Consider the following 20,508-nt stretch of genomic DNA (forward strand, 5'->3'; position numbering starts at 1 on the left):
CGCGAGAGACAAATCAGCATGTTGAGCATGCGCACTGAAGGAATTGACGACGACCTCCTCGCCGACCCGTTTGGCAGCTGCACGCTAGAGATCCTGCAGCGAATAGACAGACCTCAAACAAATCCGATATTTATTATTTCTGGCAAGTAGATTTACAATGGCAAGGTATTTGAGGCCTCCCAACACCTCTCTCTTCATTAGAAACATCTCCGACGAATCCAGGTAGCTATGAACTCTTTCCCTAGGCCTGTACAGCACCTTGTAGCTAGCTAGCACTTTTGTGCTAACAACATACTCATGTCTTTGTGCTAGAGAATGGCTGGCCAGCTAGCCACACTAGCTTGCTAGCTACCATAATGTATGTGGCTTACGCGGAACAAGCAGGCTAGTTCGCTAATTGACTTTATATTTATTTCGCTAAAATAATTTAATACAATTTAAAATAAATTAGCTAGCTAATTAGCAAGTTAGTCCAACCTTCATATTAAATTCGCGAGGCTAGCTAATAGCGTTAGACTAGTCTCCTATGGCTAGTAACGTTACTGTTGATGTTGGTAGCTAAGACAGGTTAGCTAGTTGCTAGCTAGTGCGTTAGCTAATGTAATTAGCTAGACAAGCAAGCATCCTTTACTTTCAGGGAGCGTTCGTTGTCTGTTTTGCCTTCGGGATAACATGCGCATGCAAATCATACACAGCTTGAACGTAACTAAGTATACATTTGGTCCAGGAATTCTACAGTTTTTCATGCATTTATTGAAGAGTACGACTTCAGTGAACATCCAAAGATGCGTGGGGGCTGGGGCTGCCTCATGGGTCTCGGCTTCACTCTTGAGCGTGTGAAAGTTTTTACACTTTAGGGCGTTTGATTGTAACTTAGCTACCAGCTATCCATCGAATAGGCCTGAATGTCCTTATCTCACAACACTTTAGGCCAGAGGATTTACGTCGTGAGTTTGGTCGTTACGGACCTATTGTAGATGTCTACATTCCACTTGACTTCTATACACGACGACCAAGAGGATTTGCTTACATTCAATATCCTTTATGCTCTTCTTGTGAACTCTCTTCCACAGGGTGATGTGTTAAACATGTTTCACTTTGGGTCACCGTTGTGTGTGTTCTTGTGTGTCATATCGACTATAAATGTATGATTCAATCATGTGGGTGTATGGGAGGGGAAGAATATGCCACACAGCAAAATGTATCCAGGTTTGATTCTATACTTCCTAACCCACATTTCTTCTGTTGTTGCCTTAGACATTGTACATACAGCTCTGGAGATGGCCACAGCAAAGAAAGTTGAGAGGCGGTTGTAGAGTAGAGTCAAGCCAAAGAGACCATAAGGATTTCAGGCGACACGAAATAGAATGGAATTTGGAAAAAAAGAGAAAGTTAAAGCATGAAGATACAAAGTGGAGAAAAGAGGGCACCAAAGTGAGCGTCCAGGCTCCCATTTGTCTACCAAAGAGATGAAAGAGTTTATTGGGCAAAGACAAGCCTCAAGTTCTTCTACCGAAGCGTTAAAGAGCGTAAAGAGCCGGCTGAAAGTCAAAGGCCAAGCATGTTAAAGGTAATAAGCATAATATTTGTATCCTACCAAATCCAGATGTGAATCTGTGTTTTCATTCTATCAAGACGAAAAATAGCCAAGGCTATATGGGTCGATTAAATGGTAAACTTTGTGAATGTGCAAATACAAAATCAAAACGATAGCAATTCATTTGAATTTGTATATATATTTTTATGTCTTATCTCTCTAAAATCCAGACCAGTAGCTTTGTTTTAATATTACTGACCTTTTCAAGCTGACAACAGTAATTGCCCGCCTCGACAGAATGCAGCTCCCAGTCTCTCCAGCAGCCTATGTGTTTTTGAAGCCGTGTGCAGTATATGTTGTATGTGCATGCAACCCTCTTTCCCCAACTCCAAACTTGGAAAAGTGGAAAAAGCCTTAACTGTCCAGCACGTTCGAGGATGTGCGAGACGCAGAAGATGCCCTCCACAACCTGGACAGGAAATGGGTGTGCGGTCGCCAGATCGAGATCCAGTTTGCGCAGGGCGACCGGAAAAGTAAGACTTTGGGAGGGGGGCGTGTCACTTGAATATGAGACCACTCTCGGCTAGTATCTCTTTTGTACATTTGTGATGAAACATATGGGAATACAGAACAACCTATACTTTAACCTAACCCTGTAGTAAAGATTAATAGGCATACATCTACATACTGTTTCATGGGATCGTGTATAACTGCAAAAGTGAAGTTGTGCTTAAGTGTTCAGTTGTGTTTTGTGCTTCCAGCTCCCAACCAGATGAAGACGAAGGAGAGTTCCCCACGCAGCTTTTCCCGCTACGATGACTGTGAGCGCGATGGCGGCCGACGCAGGCGGTCTCGCAGCCGCAGCTACGAGAGACGCCGGTCACGCAGCCCCTCATACGGCCGCCGGCCGCGGAGGTCCGAGAGCCCCAGAGAGTGAGTTCAGGAGCCGACGGCCTGGCCCAAGCAGCCTCTCAGCCTTAGCCCCCCCCCCCCATGCCGTTGTGTAGATCTGAGGCGGTCAGACGGGTGACAGCAATATGGCATCAACTGCTTATCAGAGGGCGACGTTGATTTCTTACACTTGACAAGTCTGCTTTGGGTCTATAGGGAGTTTGGCTTCGGAGTTGATATGGGGAAAAATCCCAAAACTAGCCTTTCACGGCTCACATCCACTAATAGCTGCAATGACAGACTGCTTACTTCACAATTTTTTTTCCTCAGCACCAGATCCTATGGCCGACACCGACGAAGCAGAAGCCATGAGAATGAGAGGTAGGCAAGGGTGTGGGCATGGGCCTACAGGGCATAAAGTTTTATCTTACTTGCTTGTTTTGTTTTATATTATCTTTTTCCTTTGTCTATCTTGTATGTGATCATGTTTTCCTTGTTTTATTTTGCTTATTTTTACTTCACTCCTCATCACTGCAAATGAGGGAAGCCTCAGTGTACCTTCGAGTAAAAAGGCTGAAATGAAATGGTTGCTTTGTCCAATTTACTCGCATGTGGTGATTAATAGAAGCACCGCAACTAGATTTTTCTGGACCAATATAAAAAATTAAATAAAAATCTGTAATACAGAACTGTCTGTGAGAGTTATGATAATAGTCAGCGGTGTGTGAACTTGTCTTAGTTGTGTAACTATCTGCCGTCCCACCAGATTCCGAGGACCTCCGCGTGAGCACCACCGGATGCACCACGGCCCCCCGTCTCGCAGTCGCTCCGCCTCCCGCTCGCCCTCCTCCGCCTCCAGGTCCAGGCCCAAGGGCAGGAAGTCCAAGTCCCCCAGCCCCGTCGAGGACTTCCACGCCTCCGGCCCGCAGAAACAGCCCTGCGGGCGTTCCCCGTCGCGCTCCTACTCCAGATCCATGTCCCGGTCAAGGTCTCGCTCCAGATCCTGGGCTGGCCGCAAGTCCGGGGGGCATTGAACCCGCTCGTCCTGTCTCTGATGATGTTTGTGTTATGACGTTTGAATATGGTAGCTAGTGTGTGCTCACTTGAATGCACCGCCCCCTCCTCGGTTTAATCGTCAGTTGTGGTTATCAGTGGGATGTGTAGCCAGGCTAAAGGGAAGAACTGGCCACTCCCAAGAGAAGTTTCCGTTTCCATGCCACCCCCATTGAAATCATATGGCAGCCTATTTAAGGTTTACAAGCTTACCAGTTAACTATTTTTGTACTTTTTCATGTGCCGGTAGCTACAATATACTGTATACAGTACATTTGTTCCAAGATCAAGTGGCAAATCAATGTTTTATCGATTACTTTTTGTTTGTTTTTTGTATTGTAATATGATGCTTAAGGTATGTTAAAAGTAGGTCAAGTGAATAGTATTCAAGCTAATTCTACTTAATTTCGGACCCAAATACTGTACTTTGCCAGATGTACTAGATTGACATTGTATTCACACTGTAAACGTATGCTATATACAATGTATATTAAGTGTAGCTCTAACTTGTTATTGTTCCCCACTGAATTGCAGATGGCTCACGTTATATGGAATATTATAAACAAATTGCCATCAACTTCCGAACACACCTATGCAGGTTTTCTGGGTTTCCTGTAGTCCTTTGTGATTTGAACATAACTTTTTTTTCCCATCCAAAACCAACTAAATCCATATATTTTTCAGAATTTTCATTTTAATATTGTATGATTTTTGTTAATGTCAATAAACAAATCTATTTGAATTTTCCTCCTGAAATACACTGATCAGCCACAACATTAAAACCACCGACAGTGGAGGCAGTGTGATGCTCTGGGCAATGTTCTGTTCTCCACATGAATGCATCCTGGCATTCATGTGGATGTTACTTTGACACGTACCGCCTACCTAAAGATTGTTGCAGACCAAGTACACCCCTCCATAGCAAAGGTATTCCCTGATGGCAGTGGGCTCTTTCAGCAGGATAATGCGCCCTGCCACAATTATTCAGGAATGGTTTGATGAATAGTTCAAAGGTGTTGCCTTGACCTCCAAATTCCCCAGACCTCTATCCAATGGAGCATCTGTGGGATGTGCTGGAAAAACAAGTCTAATCCATAGAGACCTCACCTTACAGCTTACATCATGGCGCCAGATACCAGAGGATACCTTCAGAGGTCTACTGGAGTCCATGCCCCGACGAGCTGCGAGCTGTTTTGTTTTGGCTGCACGAGAGACCTACACAGATACTAGGCAGGGTGTACTTTCATTCGTTTTCCTTATTGCACACCTTAAGTAGAAATGTCTAGGCTATTTTTGTCAAGAGATCTTATTTGGATTGAAAGATCTTAAATCTAATTATATTCACAAAAATTCCTTATAAACTGGTACTACCATATTATATAGTATAGACATTGACTTGTTAAAGTGAATTATAGTGAAGTGACAAATGTACATAGTATGCATGTATGGCTGTAGTTAAGGCAACTAACTCCCTAACGAGCACCATTCAGTCCTACGGTATGCCCTTTAAAAAACAGGGTCTGCCTAGTTATATCTGCACAGGTCTCCCTACTTGTCTTCCTATCCAAGATCAAATTACTGAAGAAGCATGGACTGCTCACTTCAGAAAGTAAAGAGCTGACTTTGAAAAATTACTGCACCACCAAATAAATTGTAAAGAGAAATCTGTAAGGAGATTGGAGACGATTTCTAACAGCTGTTCAGTTACACAACAAAGTATAATTTGCTCAACTGGGCAGATATCTATGACATCAACAAGTTCCTGAAGTGTTCCAACAATAATAGGAATAATTCTGTAAGTTAGTAATAGATACAGTAGTCATGACGCAGACACAGAATGAGGGGGAAGGGAAAGGGATTTATTTTTTTGGATTATACTTTTGTCTTTACCAATTAAAACTGATTTTTTTTTTTCTCCTAATCAAATTCAAACTTTGGGACTTTGGACATTATTTCATATTCATGGGTGACAGTGAACCAGTGGGACAAATTAAGCGCCAATTTGAGAAACAGTACCGTTTCAAATTTAGGAAGAGACTTATACATGTATGAATCATCATTGACTAAGCCACAAACAAAAACAAAAACTTTTCACAGAAAATAAAAATTAGACAGGTGATAAAAATGGCTACATAATAGTAACGGCCAAAATCATTGTCAGGGCCAGATTCAATTGTCAGCCGGCGGAAGAACAGCTGAGAACTGAGTGGTTCGGACTAGTGAATGTACTGTTAATGGATAACTGTCTACATTGTACCCAATCAAAACTAAAATCTATGTTCAATAACTTCACTTTGGAATTCATGTAGGCACATTGAGGTTTAGACCAACTGAAATTCAATGGTTTGTCTCTTAATAAATGAGAACAAAAAACTTGCAAGCCACATTCTTAAGTGCATCACAACAATCCATACATCTAAGTCTCCTCAAAACATCAAATTTCAAGTTTTTCTTTGCACTAACAGCATCTTATACCCTACACTGTGCATAATACAAAATAATAAAAACATTATGTGCAAGATCACTGGCAATGTTACACAGTGCAGGGGTATTGACAAATGCCATAGGCAGATATTTCTCTTTTTTTTTTACAAAAATATTCTTCAGCATTTGAAGTCAAGACATGTCCTTAGCATGACTTATACATTCAGTGTATTACTAAAAATACTTTATCGAGCAGGTTTAAAATCGCCCTGCAAAATGTACATATGCTACAAGTATTCTTATACATTTCATTATTTACATGGCTCTAACATATTTGCAAGCTCTCCAACTTTGTTTTGTTGTCTCTAAGCTGGCCATTACAGTTGACATTCTGCAAAGGGGAAAAAAAAAAACATTGATCAAGGTTTGCCTCGCCAAAATTCAAACTGAGGAAGATAGTCAATTACGCACCAACTGATAAAAGGGCATCTTGGCCTGTAACTTATGAAAACAAAATCTGATTGCAGTGCAAGAGGCAGTGGGTATCTGGAGATTGTTGGATGGCCAACACTTGAGACCTACTTAAAATGTAAACACCTCCACACTGGCCCTGTGCCTGTCCAGCCCTCTGTGCCACATTAGGCGCTTCTCTCAACTTTGCCCTCCTCACTCTGAAAACCGCCACACAGCAAACAGGGCCATGACATATGAGCTAGAGGTTGGGTGAAACCATTACAGTCCCAAGTCTCTGTGAAAATGGCCCTCTTCCGCATTGTTTGCTGCCTGGTGTTCCGCTAGGGAGGGAGAAGTTGAAAGTGGCCAAGAGCTCTGATTGCATTGGAAAGTAGTGACACAGAGGACCGGCTTCCTTTCGCCACTTGAGCTGACTCGGTTAATATGGCACTGGTAACCACATCAGACAGGCAGGCGGGCAGGAGATGGCGAGAGTCACAGCTAAAAACATTGCTTTGGTTAACACACAACAGACTTATACATGTTTTGTTTTTTTTCAACTACAACGCAAATGGACTCACAAAATAATGTTATGACAGAGAGCTGCGGGCCTTGGACCAGCTCAACTCCCATAGTGCAGTGCGCGCAGCGCTATAAAAAAGGTACAGAAGTTGAAAGTCCAAGGTCCGTGTGCCATGGTCTCATATTACACTTCAGTTTGAGGTTATACTTGTGACCTGTATTCGCCACAGCTGATTCCCTCCAGTAAGATAGCTCTGGTTTCCCTGCAGAACAGTCAAGTGGCTTTTACATCCCAAGAAAATACTTGAGGAAAAGGGAAAATAAAATACTCAAGGCCCTAGTCAGAATTTAAAATGCTACAAATGTGTGTTTAAAATGTACTGCTATAATAAACTGTCTATATTAAGTATTAACGGTCCACAGAAATGGACTGTAAAAGAGATTGATTTAGGAGTATTTGCTGAATGTTATACCACCTCATTGGGAAGAAAAGCACACCGACCTGCTATAACAGCCAACACAAAAAGAACAAAACAATAAGAGCACAGAGTACAAAGGATATCCAGTTCATAGTAAGTTACAGAAACCAACTCCAATGAGAGCACACTCCCCCAAGAGCAAGGCTGCAACGCTGTAATATCTCTCATTTCTCCTTTAAAAAAAAAAAGGGTGACGAGACATTTGCAGTGAAAGTCCACTGCAAGCATGTCGCCCACCTCTCGGTGACCTTAAATCTTAAAATAGCTTAAACGATATTACAACGCTGTGGTGTTCCTAGTGGGGGCGGGCTCTGAGAGGGGCCTTAGTTCAACGCATTGGCTTGGAAAGGTTGTGTGTCGGGAGTCCATATCAGGCCTGCACCTTGAGGAGGCTCTTCAGCTGAAAGGCCATCATCTCCCTGCTGTCACGGGCACCTATGGGGAAGGACACCCAGTGGCTGGGGGGCTTGGGCAGCACGCTGGGGGAGGGCGGCTCGCTGAACTTGGCCCCTGCATAGCTCTGGCCACACTCGGCGGCCAGGAGCGTGTTCAGGTGGGACACCGCGCCCTCCCAGTTCTGGTCGTAGCTGGTGGCAAAACGGACAGAAGCGTTCTTCTTCTCCGCGGACACGGCCTGCCGCGCCTCCGGAGACCAGGGGAAGGCGGCGCCCTTGTCGCCCCTGCGGTGGCCATGGTGGTGGGGGCCCACCGTCGTCCCTGACAAAGCTGCCGTTGGAATTCCGTTCTGATCTCTGCCTCTCTGCTTGCCTCTGCCCAGCTGATGGTTCTTTTTGGGCAGCAAGCGCTCGGGGTGCGACACTGGAATGTTATACCTCTCTCCACCTCCCATGCTGCTAATCACTACGTGTCACCTGGAAGAATGAGAACAGGGGTCAGTCTCAAGCAAATTTAATTAAGTCAGTGTGTTTGCTTGGCCATTCACTTATGACAACCACCAGCTAAAATATATAAATATATATTATAACTTGTATTCCATTTCACAAGGGCATGTGGATTAGCTAAACTACCACAAAATGACCAGCCAGTCTCGCCCAACATTCACCCCTCCCCCACCGTGAGCGCCGTACCTCTTTGTTGTCAGAAAGTTGAATGAAGCGAGATCTTTCCCTCTTAACTTTTCCTCTCCAATCGGGCTCCAGGTCCTCGAAGTAGTCTTCGATCTACTACCTCTCGCTGCACTTTTATGTCCAGCAAGGTCTACGGTTTTCATGTGCCAATGAGCGTTGTTTTCTCGTAGGACCGAGTAGAACATCAATTCACCTCGGTGCACGGTGCTCCAAGAAGCCCAGAATCTAAAAAAGAACACAATTTCATCACCTTTTCGTGTTTCGACAGTAGGCAACATTTATTTCGCCAACTGTCTTACTAAATAACGTTATTTCGGAAAAGGAGAACTCAAGCTTCCATTCAAAAGTTAGTGCTAGCACAGACAGGGAACAACAAAGGAGCTAAATGCGTCATCAACAATGTTCCGTTAGCTAAAGTCAGCTCGCTAGCTAGACTTGGCACTAACTAATGTATTGTGCCAATTTACTAGTATACACCACTTCAATCAGATATCGACATTGTATTTTCATTCGCTACCGACAGTAACGTAATGTTACTAGCTATTATGTAAACATTGGTGTAAAGACGCTGTCCATCCAAGCACGGGCCTATTAGAAGGTTAGCTAGCCTATCCTGTCGTTTTAACGATTAATCTTTATGTTCTTCTGTCTGTTGGTTTTTAGCATACATTAATTTTAAGGATACTCGTGAGTTATCATGGTAAAATAACTATATATAACACAATCTCTCTCTCTCTGGCACCAAAACAAAACAAAGAACTCTTCTCAATATGGCGACGCCAACCAGTCTCAAAACAACAAGCTAGCTAGTGGTGGCTAACGCTATGAGCTAGCTGATGATGTCGCTTTCTCTAGTCTTTCTTACCGACTTCCTCTGGCTTGGATGGTGAGCCCTTCGTCAGAATATGTGTGACACTGGCTTTTAAAATCTCTGGGTGATAATGGTAGAAGTGGTCTACCAAATCGTGAACCACGGACCTCGTCCTCTGATGAATAGTACACTAGTTCTCTTCTCCCCGACTCCGTCTGAATTGCAACAAAATGGATCCTCAAAATGGCATATGTAGCTCGGGCTAGCTTACATCTGACCAATCGCACACCAGCTTTCAGGTACAGAAGCCAATCGTAGAAGCGCCTTCCATGCGCGTCCACGCCTGTGCCAGACTGTTTACGTAAAAAAAACGCCCCCCCCCCCATTCCTTTGTTGAGGGTATTTCTGACGAAAAAGTGACAAAACAAGGGTCCTCGACCAAATGAAACAGATTACTTCAGATTCAAAAAGTAGCCTATACATTTCAGATTTAATGCAGGAGAGTAGAACATTCAAGTTACAGACTGCACATTATGACATCTATCTATCTATCTATCTATCTATCTATCTATCTATCTATCTATCTATCTATCTATCTATCTATCTATCTATCTATCTATCTATCTATCTATCTATCTATCCAAGCGGAGCTTCTATGAATAAAATAAAAAGATACAATAAAAAGTATAGGCCTATATGAAGAGCATACACAACAAGTAGCCGAAATGTATTAAAAATAATATAAAACTACCTAGTTGCACAATAGTATTGTCTGGGGGGTGTTCAGTGCAGAATTCAGTGATTGCCCAAGGGTAGAACATGTTCATCAATCTTGTAGTGCATGCATTGATGGACCACTGAATGCCAGCAAAGCTAGGGTTTGCACTCGGAAATCATTCACGGTTTATGTGTCATTATGTTGACCTCTGAAACCTGCAGGCTTATTTCTGATGAAGTAGCCAGCTGTTTTGTAGTAGGCTAATCATCATAGGCCCACCAAACCCAATTGCACTTTTTGTCAATACACATCTCAATGAAAGCAAAACAGCAGTCTGTCACTTACAGTACTGCTAGCCTGTCTCACCAGCGAGAAAAACATACATCCTAAGTTTTACCGAAACCCCATCTTTTCTCGTCCAAAATGTTGTTGTGTGATCAACCTAAAACCTGAGTGTCATGGCTTGAACTGTGAAAAGGGAAGGGGGGCTGGCCACCCATTTTCAGGGGTCACACGTTTGTGTGTTGTTGCTTTCTCACTCTGAGAGTGTCCCGTCTGGGCCCTTTGATTGGGAAATTAGGGTAATTCACACTATAGAAGTGGTTGAGTTGAGTGATAGGGATCGGCAATCAGGTTTGCAGCTGTTACAGGGCTTTCCGAGAGCCCCCTTTAATGTTGAGAACTTGTTGAGATAAGTTGCAAAGACCATTCTAAATAAATCATACATTCTATTGTCAGGTCACAAAGTTCAAAAAGTTTTTTTTCTTCTTTAATTCCTGTCTCCAAGTTCCCAATAGAGATTGAATGTGATGTAAGCTATTTTGAGTGAGAAATCGTAAACTGAATGAGCTCTTTTGCATTACATAGGCACATCTCTCTACAAACCTAAAACCTTTATCTGGGTCATGGGGTTTGCAGTTTGTTGGGGCATATAGATAGAGTGGTCCTCGGTAGAGTGGTCCTCTCTGGTCCTCATTCAAAGGTTTTAGATTTCCTCTCTTATTTGATAAGATAATGTTAACATTGCAAATGTCACTCAGATTGACATCACATGTGACCTGATTGGAAAAGCTGAAAAGAGGATTTCTAAACCATGTCATGCTGTGATGACACAAGGTGTCAATGGGCTGCATCCTCCCTGATAACCAGCTGTCCATTTGTTGGCTGTGTCTGGTTTGTTTTCAGTAATTGCATTTATTTCTCATCGTCCGGAGTTCTCCCCAGGCTATCTGATTGCTTTACTTCAGGAAACACAACGAGATCTGTCCTCAATTTATTTTCAGAGACTAGAGCAAGACCTCACAGCAAACCTTATATAATACTGCTAGGCTGTTTGGTTCTGTGAGCACTGTGATTTCTTGTAGGCCATTGTGAATTATAGTGCATTTATATTACAGGTCTAAGTTTAAGTGGCAAAACACTGGTGTAAAGTTACAAGGGGTGAAGTCCACAATGTAACTGCACCCACCTGTTTGTGACTCACAGTAGAAAGTGGTTGCATAACACTTTTCCACATCAACCTGTACTCGTAACACGTATGTTATGAGAGGATTGAGGACACATCCCTCTCAAAAGGCCATGCAGGGGCTGGGCCTGCTTCTTGAGTCTAGAGATCTATGTGTGGAAAGTAGGTCACTAAGAGCCTCCTCCAGGTCGAGCTGGAGCCAAGAAAAAGTTGGATCTCCAAAGTCCAAATTGGTCTGGTCACAGAGCAAAAGACATGCAATGTCAAGATACTGTTGCTGTCATTCTACACCTGTACCTTAACCTATGCCGTCATACTGTCCTGATATGGGAAGACTAATTGGACGGGCAGCAACAGGTCTGGATTGACCAGCATGACTTTTGTAGAATAAAATAATGACTTTAGCCATTTCTCTCAATAGTGGTAAAACAAATCCTTTAAATCTGATAGGTGACTCATTGTTTTCATTAAAGGCCTCACCTACCTAAAGTAAGGTAGAGGGAATTTGATCTCAAGGGGTCACCACTCAACATAATTACTCCCAATAGGAATACCTGAAGCTGAAGCTCTCACACAATAGAGGTCCCAGTAAAAAGCAGAGGCGGTTGCGTGTCACTGTGTATAACATTCACTGTCATTTAATTAATAACCAGAGGTATATGGCCGTCTGCTGAGCTAGAGACCAGAAATGACATAAAGCACTGTACTCTAGGAGCTGCGCTGTCAGCTTGTAATTAAATTTCCTTCCTTCTGGTCCACTGAATCTGCCGGGTCATTGATGGGGCAGTGAAGAGGAGGATACTGCCCCAACACCAGACCAGACACAGAAAATGGACTTTCAGTGCCAGACCAGATGGGGTCCTCGTTAGCAGTACGCTATTATTCCAGCCAACAGCAGGGACACTATGACCCGACCAGGGACAATGACTGGGGACTATGACCTATTTCTATGTGTTCAAGTCACACTATCCCTACTTACTCTAGAACTAAACTTTGTGGCCTTAGTTATCGTGCTATTTAACTGTTCATTAATAGTACAATAATCATATAATTCCGTTTGCCTTTGGGTACATGTTCTTGTAACCTGATTAGATTGTTTTCGAAATGTTACTTAATTATTCTTTGCTTAAGGACACATTCTTAATTTAGTTGGACTGGATTGTGATTGTTCCGCTGTGAGAAATCTGTCATAGGCCATGTTTGGGCAGTGCTAAGAATATTCATTTATTGTAAAGAAAAACACAATTCTCAAGTTGTACAGTACATACAGTATATGACTGCACCCCATAGTTGCTCTAGTGTTACCCCCGGTTGCATAAAAACAGTATTACACAGTTTCTTAGACCGGAAATATCACAGTGGGCACCTGATATGATGTAAATGAAACTGGTATAATCTGCTCCTGTATCTGAACAAAAAACTGCAAAGCCTTCAGTTGAAAAATGTCATGCAGTTTAGGAGAGCACAAATGCTGTAAATGTTTACTTCTTGCTGTTTAGTCATCTGTACATAAGCTGGGCTCGACCTTTTTCTCCTTCTCTATCATCTGCTATGTTTTCACACGTCCCCCAAATGCACATCTCGGGTACCTTCCCCTGTCTGTTGGGATGCAGCTACAATTTGCTTAAAAGCATTTATGGATTTCAAACAGCCTCTGTTTTTAGTCCACTATAGGGACAAAGCATGTGATATGTGCTGTGAAAGGGTGAGGTTGGAGCAAGGCTGGCCCGACCAAGTTTGCCCCCCCCCCCGCCCCTCCCCTGTTTTTTGTTTTTGTTTTGCCAATCAATAATAAACAGTAGGAGTCTGGCCTTGATATTCAGCTTTGATGTGTCTAAATGTTAACATTACAGTAACTCTTGTTCAACAGAAGAGAAATAAAAGAAGAGACTGGCTTTTTTTGTAGCCATAGTGGCTTCTTCACTGGTTGTTGACAATATTCCCCAAAACATTCCATAATATGCAAAAACAACATTTAACTAACATCAAAAGCTCAAAACTGCCGACCACTCTTTACTCTTCAACACATTTTTATGTGTTTATGAAATGGCTAAACACACTTTTTGTAGGCTGAAACGCATCTCCGCCATTCGGTTCTCCCTATGGGAAAAATGAATAGGATTCACAAAAATTGCCGAAAATAACTTTACAGAGACTCCCAGACGCGATATGTTTTGTTATAAGTTAAAATACATAAGCGAAGATGGGTTTTTTGAATTTTGAAGCTCTTCTGAGGCCTATGCTGTTGAGATATGCTATCGCCATGTTTTTCCATAACGTGAGCTAGCACTAGAGGGCGTGAGATTAGCCCAAACTCAATAAATACCATACATATAAACATAAAACTGTCCTAGCTAGCTCAATCTTGTAACTATAATGTGCTGATAATTTTTCCATGGACAGATTTAGCTACAACAAACACTAATTTTACATAGCTAGCCCAGTAAGATAAATATGGCGGCTGTCAGAAAGACATTTGACTCATGTAATGTTAGTCCAGTTTCAAAAGTGTTTAGCATAGCACTAGCAACATCGACCTCAGAACCAACCAAATGCTTCAAAATTAAAAAACAAAACAAAAAACATCTTCAATTATGTGTTTTAACTTTCAGAACACAATGTACTGCAGTCTGGGAGTCTCTGTTAAATAGAAATAATTCTGCATTTTTCGTGAATCCCTTTCATTTTTCCCATAGGAATTTAAAACTCAGAACCAAATGCCGGTGGTTCTACCGTTTCAGCCAACAAAATGATAACATCACCTTACCAGAACAAGACAGGGTACAGATAAAATCTATCAAATTAAGGATAGAATTCAGACATATCTAATTCATATTTTAAATGGATTTAAAATGTCATTACATCCCCTCTGCCCTCAGGATCACTTCCAGGGAGTGGGGGAAGGAGTTGTATTTTCAGCTGTATCTTAAAATTTTCAGTAAATTCTGAAGAGTAGCGGGATACATTGTAATGTTGCAAGGGTATATTACTTTGCCAGGGACTCTCAGGCGAGGTTAGTATCTGTCAACTACCAGTAATAGTTAGGTGTTCACTGAAATTTGGATACTGCATAGGTTCAACACAAAATTTGCGGGCCCCCAAAAATGTGCATAACCCCCAACATTGTTTGCGACAAAAACAGAGGGCCCCATATAGACTTTTTGTTTATGGCCCCAAAAAACCTTGGGCCAGCCCTGGGCTGGAGGGGTGGGCACCATGGGTCAATGTGTGGATATTTATGAGGAGTTATGATAACAGACATAGTGGAGGACAGGAAAGAGGAACTGTGACCATTACACTCTCTGCAGTCTGATGGCTTTGAAGATAAATAATATATCATCAGAACACCACATGGCCAATTAGAATACTTTCCTTTGTACTATGTCCCCTAGCCAAAACCTGTTGAAACAGTTATTTTTGCATCCATAGAAGACATCATACTCTCTCTTTCCTTCTCTCTCTCTCTCTCTCTCTCTCTCTCTCTCTTTCATCATGGTCTGGGGAGGGGTGTAGAGTAGGACTCCACTGCACAGTCGCTCGGTAGCTGTGCTGTCGTTTCTGAGGGCAAAGGAAGAGTGAATGAATCTGGTCTCCTGCATCACTATCAGGGAACTGACTCAGCTGAGGAGTACACTGGAAAGGTAAATGCCTGTCTTAATTGTTAGTGCACATTGCATTATATCACAATAAATGGATGATAAGAAAACATCACATTGCAGTAGTCATGGAATAGGATTATGGAGTGAAGTAGAATTGGTTTGAGAAATGTTATCAGGAAATCCACTCTTTGATAGCAATAGAGAATGCTGAATTATTATTACCATGTTTCATAGGAAATCTAGGGGTATGTGATTTCATGGGGCTGTGTGATTTGGTGAACTTTTCCAAAACCATGAATCATTTCAAACAAACGTCTAGCCAGAGGTAGTTTTGTTCTTTTACAATGCAGCATGTCGCCATGATATGAAACGTTATTGCCACATATGTTTCAACATTCATGCAGACATGTAACGCAGTATGTGTCCACAAAGTGGCTTCCTACAAATTCATTATATTAATCCCTAGCAATTTGCAGGAATATGATGGGGCCAAACATCTTGACTGGACAGAAAGTGATGTGCCCCTGTAAATCAAGTAATTTAGTGTTTCCACAGAGAGGAGAGAGAGAGAGAGAGAGAGAGAGAGGGGGGGAGAGAGAGAGAGAGAGAGAGGGAGAGAGAGCCTGAGGTGGTTTAATAAGGAGAGTGCATGGACCAGTCATAGCCCTCAAGTCAATAACATCTCCCTGAAAAAGTAATTTACTCACATCTCTCCCACCTGTGTTCTAGAATAAGAATAGAGCAGAGCAATATCTCAGATTCAAAACAATAGAAGGGTACAGTTGCCGTGAGAAGTGACCCATTTGTCAGGGTCTGAATGTCTTTTTTCTACTCAACTGCCTCTCACTCTTTTGGGTTATATGTATATACAGTAATTGATGGTTCCGTGGGTGTTGAAACGCAGTAATATTTACATTTTGTTCCTTTAACAGACACTTTTATCCAAAGCGACTTACAATCAGTACATCTGTCCAGAGTAAGTGAACAGACATCCCAGTCATCCCATCCCTATACACATACATAGTTGATTCATTGCAAAATGAATGTCTATCTGTTGCAAATTTAGTTTTATTAAATGGTTTAAGTTTGTTAAAACATTGCAGTTATATATTAATCATCTAGTCCAGGCAGTTCTATTTAGATATATTTGATCTGATCTGAGACATGCGTGTCACACATTTCTCAGTTTAATCTATTGATTGCATGTTCATCCATAAAGAAATGGTTTAGTCACTAATGACCGGCACATTTTTTGAATACTTCCACTTAATTCCAAAAGGGGGCGTCCTTGAACCTGTCAGCCACGGTCAACATTACAATTGGTTGATCTTTACTCACCTGTATGTGGGAATCTACAGACAGCAATTAAATACACTCAGTAGCCTGCCAGCAAATTAGACATTCTCCTCAATGTATTTTGTCATGTACAAGCAGTCTGTATCTATTTAGACTGCAGAGTGTAATGGGCACAATTCTTCTTTCCTGTCTCTATGTGTGCTGTGTTGTCACTATCCAGTGTTCATATTTGGAACTGGTACTGGTACTTTTGAAAGTGTAGCTTCAATGGGTTATTGTATTGTCAAAGACAAATGCAGTCATTTAATCAATGTGTTGTATTTTACCTGCCAGCTAGATCTTAGGTTAAACCAAAAAAGCATAGGGAGAGATGGAGAGATGGGAGGAGCACTACTCAGTCGAGGCCCTGGAGGTCAAACACAATGAGAGCTACCCAACAGCATCATCCAAGTGTACGTACATTACAGCATTAATAACATTCCTGCCATAAAATATAATCACAACTGAAATTAACGTTTGTTTTCTTAAATCCTCAAGCCAACGAGTCATTTGCAGGTCTAGACTGCTACATGGTTCTGTTCGAAGCGGAGAAGCTGGCGATTGGCTCCATCTGCTTCCTGGCGGGGCCTGTCACTCTCCTGGAGAACGCTCTGGTGCTCGTCATTATCCTCGCCACCGCCTCCCTGCGCAAGCGTCCCTCCTACCTCTTCATCGGCAGCCTGGCCCTGGCCGACGTCTTCGCCAGCTGCTTCTTCACCATCAGCTTCCTGGACTTCCACCTCTTCCACCGCCACGACGGCCCCACCGCTTACCTCTTCAAGCTGGGCGGCGTCACCATGGCCTTCACGGGGTCCGTGGGGAGCCTGCTGCTGACGGCCCTGGATCGCTACCTCTGCATCCACCAGGCCCCCAGGTACAAGGCGCTTCTGACCCGCCGCCGAGCCCTGCTGTGGCTGCTGGCTCTGTGGAGTGCCACCCTCCTCATCTCCTTCCTCCCTCTGCTGGGCTGGAGGTGCCCCACCGGCCTGAGCCCACCCTGCTCCCGCCTCTTCCCCTACATCGACCACCACTATCTCCTCTGCTGGACCAGCTTCATCCTGGTGTTGCTGTTCCTCATCCTCGCAGCGTACGCCCTGATCCTGTGGAGGGCGCACCAGCACGAGGCCGCCATGGCCGGCCTGCAGGCGGCGGCGCCGGGCCAGGCCCGCATGAGGATGGACATCCGGCTGGCTCGCACGCTGGGCCTCATCCTGCTCATACTGGTGGGCTGCTGGCTGCCGGCGCTCTCCTTCATGATGGCGGACGTCTCCTTCCACCTGTCGCGCGCCCAGCAGAGGGCGTTCGCCTTCTGCAGCACGCTGTGCCTGGTCTACTCGGCGGTCAACCCCCTTCTCTACGCTCTGCGCTGCCATGAGCTGAGGGTCGCTCTGGTGCGGCTGTTGCTGGGTCCGGCCGGGCTGCTGTGCTGCAGGAGGTCAATGGGACACACAGCCCCAGCCCCGCCCTCAGAAGAGGGCACCAGCTGTAGCATGCCCCCCAAGGTTGAGGTGCCTGACGTTACTGGCTGCCAAATGAACTCTATCTCGGAGAGGGTGGACAAGCAGCAGCTGGACATCAGTGGGTAGCGAGGCAGGGAGGAAGGGGGGCGATGGAGGAATAGCAATGTAGTTTAGTGGACTTGTGCTTCTGTTTTGTTTCTTAGATGGTGACATGGGTAAAAAAAAACGAGTAAAGAGTAATCTCACTCTTTTAGTGCATACTTAAAATAGCTCTAAGGGATTGTGCTCCTCTGAATATTGTCATATTACTATTATGTTTACTTATTTTGATCAGGATGTTCTAGTTGTGAATGCTAAGCTGACAAAGGAATTCAAGAAAGAGAAGCAAAGAGGACTTTGTAAACTGGGAAGAGGAGTCAGACCAGTAGAAATGACACAACTTATTTCCAATCAATACTGTGGGAGAAAAACATCTCAGCAGTGACCCCCTATGCTTGGTTGGTCCCTTTTCAGGGGAAGATTAAGAGTTGGGTTACCAATGTGACCGTGCAACAATCCCCATGAGAACTTCAGGCTCTGTGCCCCCTGTGTCAAAGCATTAGGGCCTGCTGCTGAAATATTGTCTGTGCTCTACTGAACTGCTGACCCCTCGGTCCACCATTCTCTCCTGCAGTGATGTGTGAGAGTGTGTTATGTTTGAGTGTTTGTCCATAGTCATGCGGAAGGGGATCCTGTTGAGTGTCCATCTGCACATGTATACTTGGACAAAGGCGCTGTGGACTAGACAATGTCCTCTACGTGTGACTGCAAGCTGAGTGTTGAGATAAGTCGGGCAAAGGTCAGGACAGAACGCAGACGCTAGAACATGCGTCACTATGTATAGGAACAAATGGCAGCTAGTTTGAGTTTTACACGTCATTGTTTGTGGATTGTGGCATGTGAATAGTGAAAACGATTGTTCAGCGGATTATCAAGTAATTAAAAGTAGCCAAATAGACAATACTCTGTCTTTGTTTTTCATTTCCCCTGGAAATTATCATGAATACTGATCAGGAGCACTATATCCAAATGATCAGAAGTAGGCCTACTATTTCACTGCTCTCTCATTGTTCCCTGGCGAAGTGGAAACCTGCATTGGTGGCCCCACCCCATCTCAGATTTTTCTTGTTCTACCATAACACTAAATGCTACACTCAAGGTTGAGGTTATGAATCTCAGAGCCTGCCACTGCTCAGCAGAAAAATAACACCATTATTGTAGATCCTACTAATGCTTTCAAGTGTAAGGTGCTAAAATGTCACCGTGATTCATGTGGCTGAGACCATCCCCTGCAATATATCACAGGAATAAATGTATCTGGTGTAAGTTGCAACACTGTCCTATCTACTGCATTACACTAGTCATTTAGCTGATGCTTTTATCCAAAGCGACTAACAATAATTGTTACGTAGGAAAAGCTAATGTACTACTTGCCAGAACTCACAAGTGCATCTCCTTCCTAAAACACTTGACTAAGAGCATAATCTAGTGCCTGAAGGCAAAGTGCAAGAATAACAAATTAAAAATACAATAGGTGCTTAAGAGGGAGGATCGTGGAAGTAGGCCTAGCCTACTTCTTGAAGAGATTATTTTTGAGCCTGCGGCGAAAGATGGGCAGCGACTGCTGGGCAGTTCATTCCACCACTGCGGGGCCAGGACAGAGAAGAGCCGTGACCATGTCGATCAACCGCAGGGGCCTCGGAGTGACGGGGCAACCAGTCGTCCCGAGGTAGCAGAGCATAGTGTTCGGGAGCGGGTGTAGGGTATCACCATGGCCTGGAGGTAGGAAGGTGCTCTTCCTTTCATTGCCCTGTAGGCTAGTACCAGTTTTAAGCTACAGGGAGCCAGTGTAGAGAACAGAGAAGGGAAGTTGTGTGGGAGAACTTGGGGTGGTTGAACACCTGGCGAGTAGCAGCATTCTGGACAAGTTCCAGGGGTTTAATGGCTGGATGCCGGGGCCCCAGCAAGGAGGGGTAGTCCAGGCAGGAGATTAGCCTACCAGGGCCTGGATGAGCACCTGTGCCATTTCGTCAGTGAGGAAAGGGCGAATCCTCCTGAAGTTATAGAGCAGGAATCTGCAAGAGTGTGTGACGGATGTAATATGTACAGAGAACGACAGTTGGTCGTTCGGCGTCACACCCAGATTCCTCGCAGTCCGAGTCGGCATCACCAGTCTTCAATGGTGATGGCCAGGTCCCGCTGCGGGACCTTCACATTGTTTATCCTCCAGTGAATAACAACTCCATTAACAAAGGGTTAAAACACATTTTATCCATATCCCTGGCGGAACCTAGTCTGGCGTCGCCAGGCTGATCTCCCGAGCTCACATTCGATTTCACTCCGCAGATCAGTCTGAATATCCAACAGTTGTAACGGAATCCGCTCGAACAGAAATGTGTTGGTGCCAATCACATACACGTAAATGTCTATGGGCGAAACAACATTTTCGCTGATTGGTTGTAGGTCTATCCAATTGCGTCCAGAGGCATTTTGATCTACGCCCGTTGGTAGGCCTAACGCCTCTTATGAATCGGAAAGCAACTGTGAGTTTCCATCATGGATGTGGTTTCCAGACACTTCGAATTTTTGCGAATTGGGTCTTGCGAAACCAGGCTAGGCGGAACCTACTTATTA

At 43.8% G+C, this 20,508-nt stretch overlaps 3 protein-coding genes across 3 annotated transcripts; 2 read left to right on the top strand and 1 right to left on the bottom strand.

The window, feature by feature from the left end:
• The first annotated feature begins 74 nt into the window (after nucleotides 1-74).
• On the top strand, nucleotides 75-4,160 carry srsf10a (serine and arginine rich splicing factor 10a). The gene is made up of 6 exons (XM_084445158.1): nucleotides 75-222; nucleotides 931-1,035; nucleotides 1,967-2,070; nucleotides 2,299-2,470; nucleotides 2,759-2,809; nucleotides 3,195-4,160. Exons 1-6 carry the CDS (start codon nucleotides 158-160, stop codon nucleotides 3,460-3,462), a joined length of 765 nt encoding a protein of 254 aa, XP_084301284.1. The 5' UTR covers nucleotides 75-157; the 3' UTR covers nucleotides 3,463-4,160.
• Nucleotides 4,161-6,902: 2,742 nt separating this feature from the next.
• On the bottom strand, nucleotides 6,903-9,462 carry pnrc2 (proline-rich nuclear receptor coactivator 2). The gene is made up of 3 exons (XM_084444935.1): nucleotides 9,313-9,462; nucleotides 8,448-8,672; nucleotides 6,903-8,231 (listed from the first exon to the last, which is right to left on the bottom strand). The coding sequence occupies exon 3, from the start codon at nucleotides 8,207-8,209 to the stop codon at nucleotides 7,730-7,732; it is 480 nt and encodes a 159-aa protein (XP_084301061.1). The 5' UTR covers nucleotides 8,210-8,231; nucleotides 8,448-8,672; nucleotides 9,313-9,462; the 3' UTR covers nucleotides 6,903-7,729.
• A 7,244-nt stretch (nucleotides 9,463-16,706) lies between these two features.
• Nucleotides 16,707-17,961, top strand: cnr2 (cannabinoid receptor 2; the record flags this gene model as incomplete). Its single annotated transcript, XM_084444549.1, has 2 exons — nucleotides 16,707-16,788; nucleotides 16,874-17,961. 2 exons carry the CDS (start codon nucleotides 16,707-16,709, stop codon nucleotides 17,959-17,961), a joined length of 1,170 nt encoding a protein of 389 aa, XP_084300675.1.
• Between the last annotated feature and the right edge of the window lie 2,547 nt (nucleotides 17,962-20,508).

The sequence above is a fragment of the Borostomias antarcticus genome, assembly GCF_949987555.1.
Source record: "Borostomias antarcticus genome assembly, chromosome: 10".
Classification (NCBI taxonomy): Eukaryota; Metazoa; Chordata; class Actinopteri; order Stomiiformes; family Stomiidae; genus Borostomias; species Borostomias antarcticus.

What these genes read in the sequence shown, in the direction of transcription:
- srsf10a (XM_084445158.1), top strand. Translation starts at nt 158, where the DNA reads ATGGCAAGGTATTTGAGGCCTCCCAACACCTCTCTCTTCATTAGAAAC. An exon ending in AACATCTCCGACGAATCCAG is followed by an intron (nt 223 to 930) that starts GTAGCTATGAAC and finishes ACAACACTTTAG; the next exon opens with GCCAGAGGATTTACGTCGTG. An exon ending in TGCGCAGGGCGACCGGAAAA is followed by an intron (nt 2,071 to 2,298) that starts GTAAGACTTTGG and finishes TTGTGCTTCCAG; the next exon opens with CTCCCAACCAGATGAAGACG.
- pnrc2 (XM_084444935.1), bottom strand. Translation starts at nt 8,209, where the DNA reads ATGGGAGGTGGAGAGAGGTATAACATTCCAGTGTCGCACCCCGAGCGC.